The sequence below is a fragment of the Anguilla anguilla genome, chromosome 16 (genome assembly GCF_013347855.1).
Source record: "Anguilla anguilla isolate fAngAng1 chromosome 16, fAngAng1.pri, whole genome shotgun sequence".
NCBI classification, from domain to species: domain Eukaryota; kingdom Metazoa; phylum Chordata; class Actinopteri; order Anguilliformes; family Anguillidae; genus Anguilla; species Anguilla anguilla.
The window spans coordinates 7,989,929-8,006,324 of NC_049216.1; the positions used below are offsets into that span (position 1 = coordinate 7,989,929).

The window sequence follows — 16,396 nt, forward strand, 5'->3', positions numbered from 1 at the left end:
TTGTCTGTAGGTTTGACTATGATCATTTATTTTCAAATTATTTTTTTTTATTTAGATTTTTCATGTTAGTGTATTAATTGTCATTTTTCATTGTTTAATTGAGAATTGTTTTAGCAATATCGTTTATGTACAGTCATGCCAATAAAGCATTATTGAATTGAATACTGAATTGTGAGAGATAGAGAGAGAGAGAGAGAGAGAGAGCAGTGTGTAAAATCTAGCCACCATTCATCGTGATCAGGCGTCACAGTTGTCTTTATCCTATCTAGGTACTTTGATTAATGCTTTCTGTATTGACTACATTTATAATGACTAATTTTGTATTGAATGATTTATTAAATAAAAATGATAATAAATAAATAAAATTAACAAAAACATTTTTTTAAATTAGGTACTTCGATTTACCACTTAGAAGGTATATAACGGTAGTGCCTCTCTATTAGGAGGTTAGTGGTAAAATGAGCCGAGTCTTTGTTTCCATGGGAGCCAATGCAGAGTCCATGGAACTTGGGAGCGACCATAACGATGGTGCTGTGCAACGGAGACGAGGTAGCCTGCATGTAAGCCTGGGACGAGCACAATTCAAGGTACTTTGCGATTACTTGATGTATTTTGTATTATGTTGCTAGTAGATATTAACGTATATAAAGCGGACCGGATGGTACGTTAACAGTCGCTACCAGAGTGAAGCAGTGTGTCGTAACTAGCGTGCATTAATTTAGCGACGAGGTTAGATAGAGGATAACCTTGTTAGCGAAGAGCTAGCTACTGTTCTGACTATTAGAACGAACTCAATAGGCTAAAAGATATTAGTTTCAGTCGCAATTAATGACAGATATTTTAAAATGCAGTTTTTCTTGCGAATGTCTTGCTAAATAACTTTTGCTAACATAACGTTAGCTGATTTAATAGCAGACATCACTAGCTTGCTATCTAAATGTTTTCCTATGGTGCTAACATCATGTAGTTCTTTTCCATGTCTGGGTGTGGTAGTGTCATTCGATGTGCCTTTACTAATTGTATATTACCTACTGGTCATATCAATAGCACAGCTGCAGCAGTTACGTTTCACTGTTTAGCTACTCAGGTGCTAACGTTTTCTAATTCTCAAGTTTTGATACTTTGTGCACGTTAATGTTGGGAAGTTAGTCTACAAGACATAGGGCTGGCTGCTTTCCAAAGCCAGGGCCACAGGGACATCTGTAACTACTGTTTGAAAATGCAGATGTAACAAGATTGTACTTCCTGTTGCGATTGCTAAATACATACAGCTAGTTAGTTGGCCAGGCTGTGGAGCTCAAGTTAGATAACCATTTCTTTGCTGGTCTGCATGCTGTTATAGTTAGCGGCAAGTGCAGTTAGTCTGTACTGCAGGAACAAAATAATTTACCTCAAGTTATGTTGGTTATCGGTTCGTTTTTAGGACAACTCATAAAGGGATTGTGAATTGTCCGTGAAAGAAGTTTGCAAAAATGCTGGCAGGTTGGCTTTACCAACTCCTGCGCCAGTTGGATAACCACCACCACCACAAATAGATTTTCCCTTGAACTATAACAGTGTACGCAAAATTAACTTTTAATACTCTTAATTCATCTTAGAAACAAAAAGCAGTTTAAACTGTGTGTCGTTTCCAGAAGATTGCATTTGCCGTTTCCCCCTTTTGAATGCGGGTCCCGAAATGTCTCGACATTGGTCTAGATTATTGACACCAGGCCTAATCCGCTTCGCACTTTCCGCGGGTAGACTATTAATATATCTGCCTTCTGCCGTCAACGTCACGGGAAGCGCTGGGTTCATGAGTCTGGTATTTACGGTTAGCCAGGATGACCATTCATAACAGCCAGGTAAAACGTCTCGCCCCCTCCATGCATTAGGTTCAGCATTGTGCTGGTAATACGGAAAGTACAGAGCGTTAGAATGTCAGCAAGTCATTTAAAGTCCAATTGTATTCCATTGATTTGTGTTGCAACAATTTTAACAAAAAAGTAGTTTCAAATATTTAGTAATTTATTTTACCAAATGACGACGCGTAGAGAATTCATATTTTATTAACTTTAGTAACTGATTTATGTTGGAAACCTATAATTCAACGCTCTCAAATGTTTCAGAGCTTCCTAGTGTAGAGTTAACATGTCGGAATGTACATCCTACCTGGGCTAACGCAGGATGGGGAAGGTGGCTGTGCCTTACCCATGTTAATAATGTAGAAAACAGGAGTTCCACAAATTAGGGGTGTATACCAATCCAGTTTTGGCTCCACTCTCATACACTTTGCTTGCAAACTTCACTTGGGAGGATGTGACGCGCGTGCCAATGAAACGGGAGCGTGCGCTTGCGTTTAGCGAGTGGGAAGGAGCGAGGGCGGAGCGGGTCATTTGAATTGAGACCCAGGCTGGATTCGGTTCCACTTGACCATATTCCCTTCATTTTGAGTGAGCTGTTTTGTCACAAGTGAACTTAACAGGTGCTCTGCAAGGGAGGATAGATGAGGAGACCATCAAAATGGAGCTGAACTTTTGGAGGGCACTGTTATAAACGTTTTATGGAGCTACACATACAATCGGTAAATGGTCAATTGTTCAATTATGTACTTTAGAACAAACATTGCTAGACAAAGTTGCAGACACTTTTATCCAAAGGGACTTACACAACTTTTACAAAGCATTTACATAGCATCCATCTTTACGGCTGGATATATACGGAAGCAATGCTGGTTAAGTACCTTGTTTAAGGGTACAATGGCAGTGTCCTACCCGGGAATCGAACGTGTAACCTTTAGGTTACAAGTCCAGTTCCTTACCCATTATACTACACTGTCACCCTATGCCTATAGTCTGCAGGGAATTCACAATCTTTTTGCAAACATAAAATAAATAGGGGTGTAATGATGCCCTGCGATAGATTGGCGGCCTGTCCAGAGTGTATTCCTGCCTCTCGCCAAACGCACGCTGGGATAGGCTCCAGCACCCCCCGCGACCCTGCTCAGGATAAGCGGGTATAGATAATGGATGGATGGATGGGGTGTAATGAATATGATTTTTCTAACATGTCTCGTTTCTAAATCTGGTGAGTTTCATAATGCTGTGTAATCGTACATATTGTTGGGGTATAGCCTAATTATTACGTGGGCAGCCAAGATCGGGGTCATTTGAATATGAGGCCTTACAAATCTCCGTGCAAATGGTTTTCTCCAGCGGAAGTGATGGGTCGTCACTCCGGCGGGATGGATTCCTCACAGCCCCCTGCGTTTCAGGTGCGTTTGACCTCGGACCGGTGGCAGGGGTTTAACTACCGTACATTCACCCATATTTGCATATTGGAGATCACAGATCTTGCTTTCCTGTGAAGACGGAGGATTCTAACTCAGAAAAAAAACTAGGGTGAAATGGGTTCGTACGAATGTGTAAAACATGAATCGGATGAGTTGCAGACCACTGCATTCGCCCTAGGGATTGTGGCTGAGGTTTAACCCCTCTACCATTTTGGGTTGAGATGCCATCTTTGCCTGATTTCTGAACCAGGAAAAAAACCTGAATGGCATTTGGCGAAGTTCAGGGGCTTTAATTTTTAGCTTTTCTCATACAACCCTTCTAAAGAGCCTGTTGGTATGGAAGTGGCGTTCCATGCGCGATTCTGAGACGTTGTGACCCCGACATTCACGTAAACCCACAAATTTTTAGCTATGACCCTTTGGCTCTTCTTTCGTGGGTGCCAGTAATTTTGATCCCTGTTTTCTTTTTTTCTTTTGAGAAAATGTTTTACTCAATAAACCACATTTTTCTAAAATTGAATAATTGTATTAGAATAAAAGTATTGAGTTTTCCCACCTATTTGAGAATGAACTAGCCTATAGCTTGTTATATGTGTTTTTTACACTGTGTGCTTTCCCCCTCATTTTCATCCAGGGTCCCAATAATACTGGACCTGTCTGTGCTCCACGATGGGTGGATCTCTTTCTGTTCTGCCAGTAAGGCTTCACAGCTGTTTGCTTCCTGCTACCCGGAACTAAATTTATGTCTATACCTTCTATTTTCAAGGAACTTCATGCCGTAATTCACTCCCCGGCTCACCATCGTGGCTAACCCAGAAACTTCTGGAATCTTCCGTATGTGGGGAAAAAAGAGAATTGAGCAACAGACGGATGTCACCTGACATTCGACAGACGCATTTTTAAGCGCAAACGTTGTTCTTGCTGACACCGTGTTGCCTTGGTGCCTTAAGTTACGGCTCGGTTATGGACTACATCAAACAGCGCCTATGGGACTGCGAGGTCGATTTCAACAGTGCCACTGCATTCGTCTAGATTAATGTAAGTTTCACGTAAGAAGCTTACAGCGAAACTCAACTCCTTCATGCCAAATGCAGTTCATTTGACGAGTAGTGCTTACATTGTAACGCTCCTGAGTGGCATTTGGGCTAGGAATTTCCAAAAAGCTGAAAAAAAATGAAAAAGATTTTCATGCATTCCAGAAAGTTGTGCAACATTGCGTTGGATTAATGCATTTGACAATTACTGTACGTCTGCTCATAAATTAAATTCAATTTAATTTTATTTGTATAGCGCTTTTTACAGAGAACGGTCACAAAGACACTTTACAGAGTAGCTAGGCAAGAGACAGAGCAAAAAGAGCAAACAGAGCAAACACCAGGCCTGAACCCCCAGATAGCAAGTACATGAGGTAAAATAAAAACTCCCAGCGGGGAGAAAACCCTCGAACGGCAGCGAGAAAAACTCCCCAGTGGGAAGAAATCTCCAGAGGAACCTGGCTATAGAGGGGGAGCCCATTCTCCACTGGCCAGCCTGGCGTAAAATAAACAAGGCACTGTATTCACACTTGTTATTTGTGGGTGAAAAAGGAGACAAAAAAGCTGATGTGGAAAGATGCGACTTTTCCTATGGATAGATTTGCACTGCCAGAGCATGACAGAGAAGGCTATCAAAAAAGCAACAACCTTGTATTTAATATTAATATGTTTTAGCTTTTCATTGTTATGAACCTACACCGCCGAACACTAACTAATGGGGCGATAGGTGACGTCAAACGCGACCACGAGGGAGGACTGCGCGCCCGACCCAAAGCCTGGCGCTGCCTCGGTAGCCCCTCTCGGTGGAGTCTCCGCCCCCGGGGTGCGGTTGCCAGGTTCTCCCTCCTAACCTGTGTGTTTGTGTGTGGCGTCGCCACAGCGCCCAACGTAGTCTGAGGGAAAGCTGGCTATTGTTGGCGTCCAAAATGTCAAGAGATGAGCCTCACGTCGGAAACATAAAGGCTAAATACAGATAGGCTAACGTTATATTATGGGTTGGAAAATTCAACATCCACTAATATGCTAGCTGGCTAGCAAACTAGGCCAGCTAGCTTATTATCTGCATTATGCACAACACAACTGCCATTTCAAGAGCTCCGAGTTAGGCTACGTGTGATATTTTCACCACCTAGAACGAGCTAACGTCAGCAAGCGGCCATGTCTTTACACACAAAAGTACTGCTTATCTCTAAAGTCATAATTTATCAAAATACACCAAATGTTCAGACGTTAGCCTGTCTGGGTTCTTTCTGCTCAGTGTGATAACACTAGGCTACAGAAAGCAAAACACCATCAGTATAATGTTCTTTTCTGTCCTGCTATAACCTTAGCTCACGAGAAGAAAGGTGGCCAAGTCTGTACCACCTTTCAGTCCTTCAACTCCCTCAGCTCCACCATCCAAAAGCCGGATCAATGTTTGCTCTTGTTTTCCCCAAGACTTTTATAATAGAGCTTTTGAGATGGATAGCAGGGGTTTGTTGGGTCCAGAGCTGGTTAGGCTTAGCTGGCTCTCTGGTGGAGCCGTGCGCTTACCAACAAATTCGGCCATTTTTTCACCGTATGACTGGCGACCGGCCGCACATTTCGTTTGTGAGAAGAAGATGGGCGTGCTATCGGCTTAGGTGCATTGTTATGGGCGGTAACCTCAGTATCGGACGTCACCGACAGACAGCATGGTTTACAGACCATAGAATATAGGCTCAAATTGCAAATTCATAGTCAATTCCTGCCTCTTACCCAATACACGTTGGGATAGGCTCCAGCACCCCCCCGCAATCCTGCCTAGGATGAGCGGGTACAGATGGATGAATGGAAATTCATAGTCAATATAGTTTTTCTATAGGAAATGCAGTGCAACTTGCAATCTTTCTGCAATCTCTGTGGGTATCTTTTTTATTTATTTATTATTTGTCTATGTAAAATATTTTGACATACATTACATTACATTACAGGCATTTAGCAGACGCTCTTATCCAGAGCGACTTACACAACTTTTTACACAGCACTTTACATTGTATCCATTTATACAGCTGGATATATACTGAAGCAATGCAGGTTAAGTACCTTGCTTAAGGGTACAACGGCAGTGTCCTTACCCGGGAATCGAACCTGCGACCTTTCGGTTACAAGCGCAGTTCCTTACCCACTGTGCCACACTCCGTCCTCATATAGTTGTTAATCGTGTTTCACAATTTTTGTTCAGGGAATGTAATTCCATTTTTATGTCTACTTTCTATTGCTTCGAGGAGAGGAACAGAAAATATGTTACCGCTCAGCACTGCGAAGATGTCTGCCTTCTGTCTCTGGTTCTGTGCACTAGAGACAGAGGAAATACGAGAGCATTACTGTCAATCATCATGTTTGCTTAATTTGTGACTAATGATATAGATTACTGGGGAGGGGCATTGTGATAATTGACGCACAGGAATGCTCTATCAACCTCTAACGGAGGACGGCTGACAAAAAATCGCCCCAGCCGAACGACGTCCCCGGCAATAAAGCGCACGTAATGTGGTCCTAAGCGTGACATAACGCTCGTCGTAACCATTCACGACAGCGTGTCACAGTTTATGACCGATGTCATAAATCTGGACCCTTGAGTCCGAAAGCACGTTGCGGTTTATTCTCGTATCACGGCGCTGCGAAGAGAGGCACTGGCACGCTAGCGTGAATTCTCCAGACGATGAAACGTCCATCCCGTCGTAAATAAAGATGCCGTGCCAGTGTTTGAACTGCCAGGGCCCGATGGGTTTCCGCAAGCGCTGTGCCCCCTGTGCCAAGTCTCCATTTTTAGGCAGTGGAAATATCATCTGAGGTCCCCGAAGAGTTAGAGAGAGATGGAGAATGTGTGTGTGTGTGTGTGTGTGTGTGTGCGCGTGTGTGTGTATGAGTGTGTGTGAGAGAGTGTTTCTCTGCTGGTCTCAGTGAGTATAGGAGTAAGAGGGAGAGGGAGAATGTGTGTGTGTGTGTGTGTGTGTGTGTGCGCGCGCATGTGTGTGTATGAGTGTGTGTGTTTGTGTGTGTGTGAGAGAGTGTTTCTCTGCTGGTCTCAGTGAGTACAGGAGTAAGAGGGAGAGGGAGAATGTGTGTGTGTGTGTGTGTGTGTGCGCGCGCGTGTGTGTGTATGAGTGTGTGTGTGTTTCTCTGCTGGTCTCAGTGTGTACAGGAGTAAGAGGGAGAGGGAGAATGTGTGTGTGTGTGTGCGCGCGCGTGTGTGTGTATGAGTGTGTGTGTTTGTGTGTGTGTGAGAGAGTGTTTCTCTGCTGGTCTCAGTGAGTACAGGAGTAAGAGGGAGAGGGAGAATGTGTGTGTGTGTGTGTGTGTGTGCGCGCGCGTGTGTGTGTATGAGTGTGTGTGTGTTTCTCTGCTGGTCTCAGTGTGTACAGGAGTAAGAGGGAGAGGGAGAATGTGTGTGTGTGTGTGCGCGCGCGTGTGTGTGTATGAGTGTGTGTGTTTGTGTGTGTGTGAGAGAGTGTTTCTCTGCTGGTCTCAGTGAGTACAGGAGTAAGAGGGAGAGGGAGATTAGCTCAGGCGCTGAGGATCTTCAGCCTGTGAAATTAAAAGCGTAATCCCCGGGCTGACCTGCCAGCCTGCCTGTGTAAAAGTCTTACCTCCACGCCCTGCATGCCAGCACGCCACTAAACCAGCATTAACAGCAGTGATCACAGTGCTAGACATGAGACTGCAGGGGGGGCGGGGCCAGCAGACCTGTGACTATAGGGGGGCGTGGCCAGCATTAACAGCAGTGATCACACTGCTAGACGTGAGACTGCAGGGGGGGCGGGGCCAGTATTAGCCTGCTGGGGGGCATGGCCAACAGACCTGTGACTGTAGGGGGGCGGGGCCACATGTCAGTCACTTTGGGCCCAGGGGCTCTCACACCTGCTCCTGGCCTGTACAGCAGGCTTGTCGTACAGCAGCTCTCTCCATCAGTTTGTTGACAACGTGTGTTGGAGTTTCACCACCATTTTTCCCTCAGTACGTATCTTAACACAATGCAAGTTCTGCCTCTTTCCCAGATTTTTTGCCTGAACTTCATTTTCAATGAGCAGGTATCCATGGCTACTGCAGTGTATTCTCCTGATTCACGTCTTTATACAGGAATCATTTGCCACTCTATGAATTGCGGATAACAAGGGCATTAGGCTTACCTGATCCAAGTGATTGAAATTTCAGCGCTGGGACATTTAGTCTCTTCTTTTGTTGATTTGCTGTGCCTCTTTCCAGATTGTTCCGCTGTCACTGTTTTAATTATCTTTGCATTCTCTCGTCTTGTTTTGTTTTTCAGAGGCCTCTGGCGTTCAGCTGGGATTGCATTCACTTAATAGATCGCATTTTGTCAAGGCCAGAAGTGCTGCAGCATCTCGAACTGTTAACCCGCACGACTGAGGGCCTAGGATGGAATAGCCAATGCACTACAACTCCCAGCCTGCCTCAGTCAGTTGTGCATTAACAATTGCAGACCACCTAGTCCACTTTACCTGCCTACTGTTTCTTTTACAGTAGCTTGATACTCTCTATATCCCTGTCTTGCTGCATTTAAAATCTGGTAAGATAGAGTGTCTTTGGCCTCTGTGAGGTCAGATAAATACAGCACACATACTCCAGCACTGGGGTCCTAAAAGCACATGAACATGCACTTGTATTTTCTGTAGACTCCAACAAGGTTTCTATGAAGGAGACAACGTAGACGTAGACCGAGACAGGCCCACAAAGGAAACCACTTTGTGGTTAAGTTCCTCTCGGCGGTTCTGAAAGTGCACGATGGATTGGACCTGGTTCCGGCTGTAGAAGATCCTGCCGCTGGTTTTAAGTTAATCAGAATCAGGCCTGAACACCTGGGAGTAGTTGTTTTCACATAAGATAAAACTGGCTGGGGTAAGATAAAAATGTTCTACATTTGGGCCTGCTGAGGATTAGAGCAAAGGACTGAGTGGGGCCGACAGCCGCACAAGTGCGCCCCCTTGTGTCTGGAAGCCACTGGCACCCGAAGCCCATCCAGGCAAAGACAGACACACTCTCCGCGTACGCCGGTGCGCCCTCTTGTGTGTGGAGGCCGGAATGGCGCGGGGATTGGACTGAAGGCGGGCCCCGGCTCTGTGGGCTGTCTCCTCGAGGCCGCGCTGAAGGGCGGTCGGGACCCACGGAGGCTCGGGCGCGGCGGCTGACGGGTCCGGCTCGGAGATGCTCCAGACCAGCAACTACTCGCTGGTCCTGCTCGTCCAGCTGGCGCTGCTGACCTACGACCTCTTCGTCAACTCCTTCAGCGAGCTCCTGCGAGCCACGCCCGTCGTGCAGCTCGTGCTCTTCATGTGAGTCCGTGCTGACAAACCCTGGGTCAGCTTCTTTTCATCATTATCGGGGGTGGGGCTCTGTACATGTTCTTAGTTGTGGGCCAAAATCTTATCTGTAGCACATTGGAGATTAAAGAGAGAAAATATACTCTTAAGGCAAGGAGCAACATCTTAAATATTGACTTTTCTTTGGAGTCCGCCTTTAAAATGTGCGCCCGCGTCTCCCAGCATCCAGGACATCGCCATCCTGTTCAACGTGATCATCGTCCTCCTGATGCTCTTCAACACCTACGTGTTCCAGGTGGGCCTGGTCTCGCTCCTGCTGGAACGCTTCCGGGCTCTTCTGGTGATCTCCGGCCTCTACCTGGCCCTCAGCATCGCCCTCCACTGCTGGATCCTGGTACTGCCATGCACCGGCGTTTCTGTGCGGGCCATTACCGCAAGCATGGCTACCGTCAGCCAAGTCAGGCTGATACAACATAAGTCCACCAAACTTCTGGGGATGTCATTAGAATAGGATAGAATAGAATAGAATAGAATAGAATAGAATTATTTTATTTATTCACTGGGGGAGCTTAAGATGATAATTTAAAATGTAATTTAAGGAATAGTAATGTCATTTAAATGTAATGTTTTGATATGCATTGTTAGTGAACTAATGGTGAGTTACTTCAGATTAGACTGCCTAATAATTGCTAGAACCAGCGAGATTGCAGGATTTATAAGACGGTTACTTATATCAGCTAAGAGCAGACAAACATCTGTAAGTTCACGGTAATGTATAGCTGGCATTGTAGTGGTGAAAGAAAGCATTGTGAGAGTGTGTGTGTGTTATATGGGGACATTTTTGAAACACTTTAGTCTATGCACTCTATGAAGAGCATGGGTAATAGTAGATTTTTTTGGAAGATTTACTGTACATTTGAAACTTTTCTATTTCTGTCAATAGAACCTGCGTTGGGTGAGCTCACATCGATTTGTGTGGACTAATGGATTAGAAACGTTGTTTGTTTTCCAGAGACTTGGTGAGTTTTTGCCATAACGCTCTTTCCACACCATAACACTATGCCTTCACACTGCTATACATGCGTGGTCCTTAACAGTTTGTAATGCCACTACGACCCTTCGCACTGAAATAAATGCATTGCTCTTTTTGGATTATAATGCCGCTTTGACCATGCACACTGGAATAAAAGAAGATTCTTCACTTCTTACCTTTGGCCATTTGAGGTAGATTACAGAAGATAAATGCTTATTAAATTGCACTGGAACATTTGCCCGGTAGTGTATTTTATTAGTTGGAAATTCCTCATAGGCCATAATCCACATTATCGATTCCTAAATTCAGTTTGAATTTAGGAATCAAACTGAATTTGAATTGACTGGCTTGGGGTGTGATTGGCCCTGAAGTGCATTAATTTCAGTGCGTTTCCTTCCTTTTGCAGCGGCTGTGCTGTATTACTACTTCTACAAGCGAGCGACGGAGTACCTGGGGGACCCCCGCTTGTATGAGGACTCCCCCTGGCTGCGCAACGCTTTCGCCCGGGCGCGGCAGTGACCGCCGGGAAACTGCGCTGGGCAGAGCCGAAATGGAGCCTCACGCCCACACAGAGCGAACTGATTGGATACAAGTGAGACGAGTCAATTGTGATGGAACTAGCCAAAATGGAGTCTCTTACAGTACACATACGGTTCCAGGAAGACGAGACACATTGGACATAGTCAGAATGGAGGGAGAGAGAAACTGTCATAGGCAGAGCCATAATGGAGGCTCATATAGACACAGTTACAGAAAGATACAATACAAAGCACACTGAGAATGGACATGGATAGAGGCGAGAAACTGCGATGAGAAGAGCCATAATGGAAGTTCATACGTACGCAGTTACAGAAAGAAACAATATAATGGACCCTTGTGCAAACAGATAAAGAGAGCCACGCCAGTGTGCGGATCGGCTAATGCCAGCAGAACTCCTTTTCTCAAACGGAATTGCTTATCAGGACAGCAGTGTGAACGATACAGGTTAGAATTTATTCCTTCGTAGGCCGGAGACTGGACCTGTGTCTCACAGAGATGCTCGTGCACACTTACCACTGAAGCAGCTTTTAGCAGCTCGTTGTCGTTAGCGCGGAGTTCAGGAAGCTTCCGGTTTGTCGCGCGCGCGCGCGCCGCTGGAAGTTTAGCGTCGCAAAGCTACGCATATCCCAGGTGCACTTCTTAACCTTACGACCCCTCATCCACGCAATGCCAGCACACACCAGATCCTTTTTAACAGTGGAAACGTACCCGGATTATAGCGCTTTATGGAATTCAGAGTTAGCGTTTAAATACACCTTTTTTTTAATAGCCGCGTCAACCGATTTGACGCCGATCTGCCTTCTTCTGGTGTGACGCGGACCGGGCCTCAAAGTGCCGAAGCCTTGCCATTTGTTCTCCTTTTCTTTCTGGCGGAAGGATTTATTTTGCTTGAGTAAGGTTTTATTCTTTTTTTTATTCAATAAAGTGTATTTAATACGACCGCTTTCGTCCGCCTCTTTCTGAACAGGCTTGCCTGGAATCATTGGACAGGCGGTCGAGAGAAGTCTTCGTAACGGGCTCAACATCCGTCGTAAATATTTGATATTTAACGCAGTACAAATACGCACAGACGGTGGATTTCACATCACTTCTGATGTGGAGCTCTGCACACAAACATGTCTTAACTCGAGCGGAGAAAGAAATAATCTCACACTGTCAGTGACTCGTCTTGTTTACACTCATATCCGATACAGCTGATAAAATGGTTATCTGATGTACGTAGTCGTCTATGACACTTCATTGTTGTTTGTGCTGCACGCTTGGACCTTGATTGCATTAATCCCCGCTTTTGTGCTCAGCGTTCCGTCCGCCCCCGACGACCGGCTGTGCGACAGGGAGACCCGCGACTCCCACGCTCTTATTATGGGATGTTGTGCGTCAGTAGAAAGCTGGTTACAGGGGAAGACTGCGCTGGAGGGTTTATATTCAGATCCGACAGAATCGGACCCAGGCTACCTCCAGAAGAAACCTGAATCGAATACGTGTTCAATTTTGTAAGTTCAGACCAGTGATTTAACGCAACACTGACTGGATTCGTCAAAAAAATTGGATATTATTGCCTAAGTAGTGGGGCTGTAACAATACAAATTGATCATGATGCAATAAAATAGTGATACTCTGAACAACGATATGTTGTGATACCATTTCTCTTCATTTATGACAATATGATACGATTAACAACGATTAATTACGATGCGATGCAATTAGGTGCATGTTAATTAGCGATTCATCGCGATACAAATCGATTCATACACGTCACATCGATGCAGTTATAACGTGACCTTTGCATCACGATTCACTGAACTGCATCAATGTTTCAGTAGATCCCTAATAAATAGACTAGTTTACAAGGTTCTGTCGCAGTAACACACGGTAAAAGTACAGCATAAACTCGCTCGCTGTACTCTCAAGAGTGCGGAAACGTAGACGATCATTTGAGGAGGGCAGTCTGACACTTACGGAGCAGGAACAAGCTCTTGGACTTGGAGCACCGGTCACATGATTGCGGCCAGAGCAGGAACAAGTTCACGACTCCGACCCAGAGCGCCGGTCACATGACTGCGGCCAGGTGTATGAACGAGCTCCCAAATTGGAGCGCCGTTCACATGACTGCGGCCAGAGCAGGAACAAGTTCACGACTCCGACCCAGAGCGCCGGTCACATGACTGCGGCCAGAGCAGGAACAAGGTCACGACTCCGACCCAGAGCGCCGGTCACATGACTGCGGCCAGAGCAGGAACAAGTTCACGACTCCGACCCGGAGCACCGGTCACATGGCTGCACCCTGGAGACGTGGGTGGCCAGAGCAGACAGTGCCCTATTCTTATCCCCGAGATTAATCAGGGGATTGTGGATTTAGGCCTGCGTGCAGACTGCCCTCTGCAAATAGACACGAGCCTTGGGGGAGCGGCGGCTAGTCGCTGCGGCTGTTAGCCCGCTTACCGGGTATTACATCAAAGTGCACGGAAACATATATAGCCACTCCTCCTCCTCTTGTACCCCTGTCTTCTCTGTATAACATATAATTTGTGTGTGGTTCTTTTCAGTTTGTAATGCCACTATGAAACTACACACTGAAATAAATGCAGGGTTCATATCAGTTTATAATGCCACTATGACCCTTCACTATGGAATAAATGCAGGGTTAATATTGGTTTATAATGTATAGCAAGAAGTTAACGTCTAAGTTAAATGGTAAATGGACTGCATTTATATAGCGCTTTTAAAAGTTAAATGCTGGCACTGCAACACTACAGTAATCATGAAGCTGATCGCTAGAACCACATTATGGAAATGGGGAGACATTTTAAGCAATGTTGTGTGTTTTGTTGGAAAATGGGTGTTAATTTGTGAAGCAGACAGTGTTCAAGAAAATGCTATTGACATGTGGCTTTTAGCATGTAAGCCCATTAGTAATGACATCAATACAGGCAGGATGAGCTATTCTGTGTATAACTTGACTTTGGGGGGAAAAAAGAAGCCCAATGTCGAGTTTTATAAGCAGATTTGGCAACGCTGCTAGGCTGATGCACCATCTATTCTTCCTTAGTTTTCTTATTCCAGGTCCAGGTTCTCATTGATGTAGGCATTTTCGACCAAAGCTAACCAACTTCTCGACGCACCGTGTTACCCCAATGGCCTGGAAGGGACAGCCCAGAGTTGTGTCAGTTGTTCTGGAGAAGGGCTTCTGCTAAAATTTAATGAACGGGTCAGTAACTTTAGCGCATTTTTTCTGCGGTCTTCGTCTCTGCGGTTGCGCGGGCAGTGTGAAGTTCCTCAAGAGCCGTGGCCTTTTCTAAGAAAGTCTGGAGCCCCGTGCTGGATCTCGTCCCTCTGTTCCCTGTTCTGAACCAGGTTCAGAATCCTCAGGCTGTGATGTCGTAGCACCCGCTGCTGTTTGCTGGATTGGTCATCCCCCCCCACCCCACCACCTTCTCAGCCATTGGCTGTCGCCATCCCGCGATCCGGCTCCTCGTTAGCGGTGGTTGAAGGAGTCGGGGGGGGTGAATGGGTCAGTTATTTTCGCACATTTTTCTGCAGCTGCCTTCTCAGATTTTTAATTTGTGTGCTGGGCTGCTTTTCCGCGCCACCCTTGCTCTTTCTTCTGTCCGTTTTCTTGCTCCAGTGAACCAGCCTGACAGTTTTATGTTCGAACGTTATGACGATGTAGGCCTAAGAAGCCGTGTGCAAGAGAGAAATGAAACATTCTGGGGGCTGTCATTTTAATCTTTAAACTTAAAATACCTATACAGGGCCTACGCTTTTTAAATAAATTAAGGTCAGTTAAACATGACCCTTTTCCCATTTAACTGGCTATTTTTAGTTAATTGATTGTCAAGCCCACACAGTGTGGAGATTACACTTTTAATTCCTTACACTAGTCTGGAGGTAGTTCTGTTCTTCCTTGAAGCAGGATTGGTCCTGAATTTGTAAAATAACCTAATTAACAGAATTTTTCAGGTACTAAAGGTCCAGTCTGATACAAAGTGTAACAATACTTGATGTGAAGAAATATTACACACGTCAAAGCACCTGAAACCACTATTATGCGCAAGATAACGATGGCAGTCGTCGCTAGCTAAGCTACTGAACTAAACTTTTAGCTAACATTAAGTCGCTAACGTGCTAGTTAGCTGTAGGTTACTTACAAGCTGACTTGTGTAGCTTGGTACTATGGAGACAAAACTGAAGCTTCAGTGGGGCTAGGCCTTGTCACGTGATGAAGCTGTGATGTGACAGTGGATATCACGGGACCCTGTTACAAATCTCATTGGTTTGTTCTCAACCAATCAGAGATCAGTGCACCTAGTCAGCGCAATCAGATTTGTGATTTTTGGCGACCTGTCCAGGGTGTTTCCCTGCCCCTCACCCAGTGCATGCTGGGATATGCTCCAGCACCCCCCGCGACCCTGCCCAGGATAAGTGGGTATAGATAATGGATGGATAGATGGAAAACATCTCCCAAAAAATGATCTGTTCACGAAAATGAAAATTCTGACAGTGAAGGTTGCTTTGCTGGTGGACCTAAACCATCCAACAACAAAAGAAATTCTTAAAGAGGCGAGCAACCCCCATTACATGAATTACATCTTTGCAAATATTTGTCTTTGAAATGATGCCAATCCCTGATTCTACAGCTGTGACTCTAAGCTAACCACTGGGAGTTTAATTTGTATCCATTCTATCCATTACCGCTCATTCTCAGCACTGAAAGCCATACAATTATGACTGTTTTTACTGTTAGCACATTCTCACTCACGCTCTCTCTGCCATGTCCATTCCACTGCAAGAGGTGACCTGTGACATCACCATTCACCCTGGTTACGGTAAAGCATTCTGTACCGGGATTTGGCCACACAGGCACACAAACAAGCACACAAATGGTAAACATCTGGAGAAACACAGGCACACACACACACATATTCATGTAAGTGCACACAATATACACATGCACAAATATACACACACACATACACACATATTCATGTAAGTGCATACACACCCACACAATATACACATGCACAAATACACGCATAAATACATTCACGCACTCACACACACACAGATTCATGCAAGTGCACACACAATATACTGTACACCCACACACATACACACATAAATACATGTATGCATTCATGCACACTAACACACACACACACACACACACACACAGACACTAGCAGAGGAATGCTCAAGCTGGGAAAGATCAATCATCTAC

At 45.2% G+C, this 16,396-nt stretch overlaps 1 protein-coding gene across 1 annotated transcript; it reads left to right on the forward strand.

The window, feature by feature from the left end:
* Positions 1–509: 509 nt before the first annotated feature.
* On the forward strand, positions 510–12,117 carry LOC118214742 (transmembrane protein 138). Its single transcript, XM_035394923.1, has 5 exons — positions 510–587; positions 8,594–9,617; positions 9,828–9,999; positions 10,549–10,624; positions 11,045–12,117. Exons 2-5 carry the CDS (start codon positions 9,490–9,492, stop codon positions 11,155–11,157), a joined length of 489 nt encoding a protein of 162 aa, XP_035250814.1. The 5' UTR covers positions 510–587; positions 8,594–9,489; the 3' UTR covers positions 11,158–12,117.
* Positions 12,118–16,396: the final 4,279 nt, after the last annotated feature.